The sequence below is a fragment of the Corticium candelabrum genome, chromosome 12 (assembly GCF_963422355.1).
Source record: "Corticium candelabrum chromosome 12, ooCorCand1.1, whole genome shotgun sequence".
Taxonomy (NCBI): domain Eukaryota; kingdom Metazoa; phylum Porifera; class Homoscleromorpha; order Homosclerophorida; family Plakinidae; genus Corticium; species Corticium candelabrum.
Genome location: NC_085096.1, coordinates 1,940,001 through 1,942,500, shown reverse-complemented (window position 1 = coordinate 1,942,500; position 2,500 = coordinate 1,940,001). Strand labels below are relative to the sequence as shown.

At 27.4% G+C, this 2,500-nt stretch overlaps 1 protein-coding gene across 1 annotated transcript in view; it reads right to left on the bottom strand.

The window, feature by feature from the left end:
* LOC134188321 (talin-like) overlaps nt 1-2,500 on the bottom strand; it is an 18,408-nt gene that overhangs the window by 4,502 nt on the left and 11,406 nt on the right. The window contains exon 19 of the mRNA XM_062656516.1: nt 2,491-2,500. This exon is cut by the window's right edge and continues 196 nt beyond it. Coding sequence (XP_062512500.1) covers nt 2,491-2,500 — 10 coding nt within the window. The remainder of the gene's footprint in view (nt 1-2,490) is intronic.

Here is a 2,500-nt window from a genome sequence, read left to right as displayed (position 1 = left end):
ACAGTAATCATCAATGGCATTCTCTGAACCGGTTTCGAAAAACTGTATTGAGTCCTATCACCGGCAGAGGGATACAGTCAGACCTCGTTATTCCGACCGCATTGGTCGGGTTGCTTTTTGTCAAATTAGCGAGGGTGTCAGGTTATCGGATAATCCGACATCAAACCTCATTGTCTAAGTTGTCGGACTAATAAGGGAGAGGTACTTAGAAGGGAGGTACTTACCTAATAAGGGAACTTACGCTTAGGCGCTCACCAAATGTGCTCGCCATCTCCATGAGGATTGCGTCAGACATAATTGCATTCCTGGTTTGCATATCGGCAAACCATAAAATAGAGCTCTCTCTAGGTCAGAGTGGTTGCCTTGTCTGTGCCGTTTCATGTAACTAATCTCCTTCAATATTGTCAACCATTGATTTTAAAACTTGGTTAATTTTTGTTAATTTTTAAATTAATTTTTTGTGTTATTTCTGTAAATTTTTAATTTTATAATATATTTTATATTTTCCAATTTTTTTCAAAATTTTATTTTTAAGCTTTAAAAATTTTTATACATGTAATTTTATTTTCAATTTTTGAAAAAATTCTAAACTCTCAGGGATTTTAAATTTTAAATTTTAATTTTATTTTTGTAGATTTTTTAATAATATGACAACGTAATATAATATAATATAATTTAATATATTTTGAATATTTTTTAATTTCTGTAATTTTTATTTTTTTCTAAATTTTTGTTTCAATTTTTAAATTTTAAATTTATTTTTATTTTGTAGATTTTTAATAATATAATATAACGTAATATAACATATTATAATTTAATATATTTTTAATATTTTATATTTCTGTAATTTTTATTTTTTCTAAATTTTTGTTTCAATTTGTAAACTTTAATTTTATTTCTATTTTTGTAGTTTTTAAATAATATAATATAACGTAATATAACATAATATAATTTATTATATTTTTAATATTTTTTAATTTCTGTAATTTTCATTTTTTTCTAAATTTTTGTTTCAATTTTTAAATTTAAATTTTATTTTCATTTTTGTAAATTTTTAAATAATATAATATAACGTAATATAATATAATATAAATTAATATATTTTTAGTATTTTTTAATTTCTATTTTTGTAGATTTTTTAATAATATAATATAACGTAATATAATATAACATAATTTACAATATTTAAAATATTTTTAATTTCTGTAATTTTATTTTTTCTAAATTTTTGTTTCAATTTTTAAATTTTAATTTTAATTTTTGTAGATTTTTAACAATATAATATAACGTAATAAAATATAATACAATTTAACATATTTTTAATATTTTTTAATTTCTGTAATCTTTATTTTTTTCTAAATTTTTATTTCAATTTTTAAATTTTTTATAATTTATTTTATTGACCTCCAGAGAGACACGCCCCACTTTAACTCGAAATGCTTGACAATCATTTCTTGAGTGGACTTCGAATTTTCTTGCTTGTAAATACAGATTTGGCGCTTCCGCTCTCTGAGCTCCACGTGTCTCCACTTGGCAGCCATGCGTGCGGCACATGCAATGCAAATATGACATTGTGCATGCGTATGTCGGATTAGCTAACGATATTTTTGTGTCATAGTCGGAATCCAAGTGTCGGACAAATGAGACCAAATCCAATACAAAGTGATCCATGTAAATTGGTTTCACGTACATCTGTGTCCGAAAGTGCGGGTGTTGGATTATCGAGTGTCGAAATAACGAGGTCTGACTGTATTTTGAAGTATTTCGTATCATTCTATTCTCAGTTGTTGGTTCTAATTATTCGTCGGGTCACTACTGACCAACGCACTTAGGTTAGAACAAAAACATCTTGAAAAACCTTTGAAATTTCTTGCCTGGCAAATACTTTGTCCACTACTGTACGTAGGGTCTTCTGACATTTTGTTACAGCTAGCTAGCCGCACTTCCTTTTTAAAATTGTAGTTTACGTTTATCGTATTTTGTCTCATCTATGGAACGTAGGATATACAACTATATACTACTTCTACTACTATACATGCATCTGACTCTAATACAACTAGGGAACGGATAAAGTAATTTTATGATGTCATTACCAAATATGTCAACATCAAACATTAATGACGTCATTATATTTAACGACGTCATTATATTTCATGACGTCATATTGATGGTAGGCAAAAATCCTGGCTAGAACACTGACTTACAGAGCACATGGCTTTTTGAGTTACTCTTTGATAGGAATGTCCCATTTCAAGTAAGTCCTTATTCGGATAAGCACCTAACATTGATATTAATTATTAATTTATCAACCGCCTCAAGGTTATCAATCAGATGGGGTCTTACTCAAATATTTAAATTAAAAATTGCTTTAGGCATCAAATATTAATCATTGATTTCAACAAGCACATCTATCCATTCAACCACCTCGAGGATGTTAATCGGATCGGGTCTTACTCAAATACATAAATTCAAACAAAAAAATTGCTTTACCTTTGTTGCA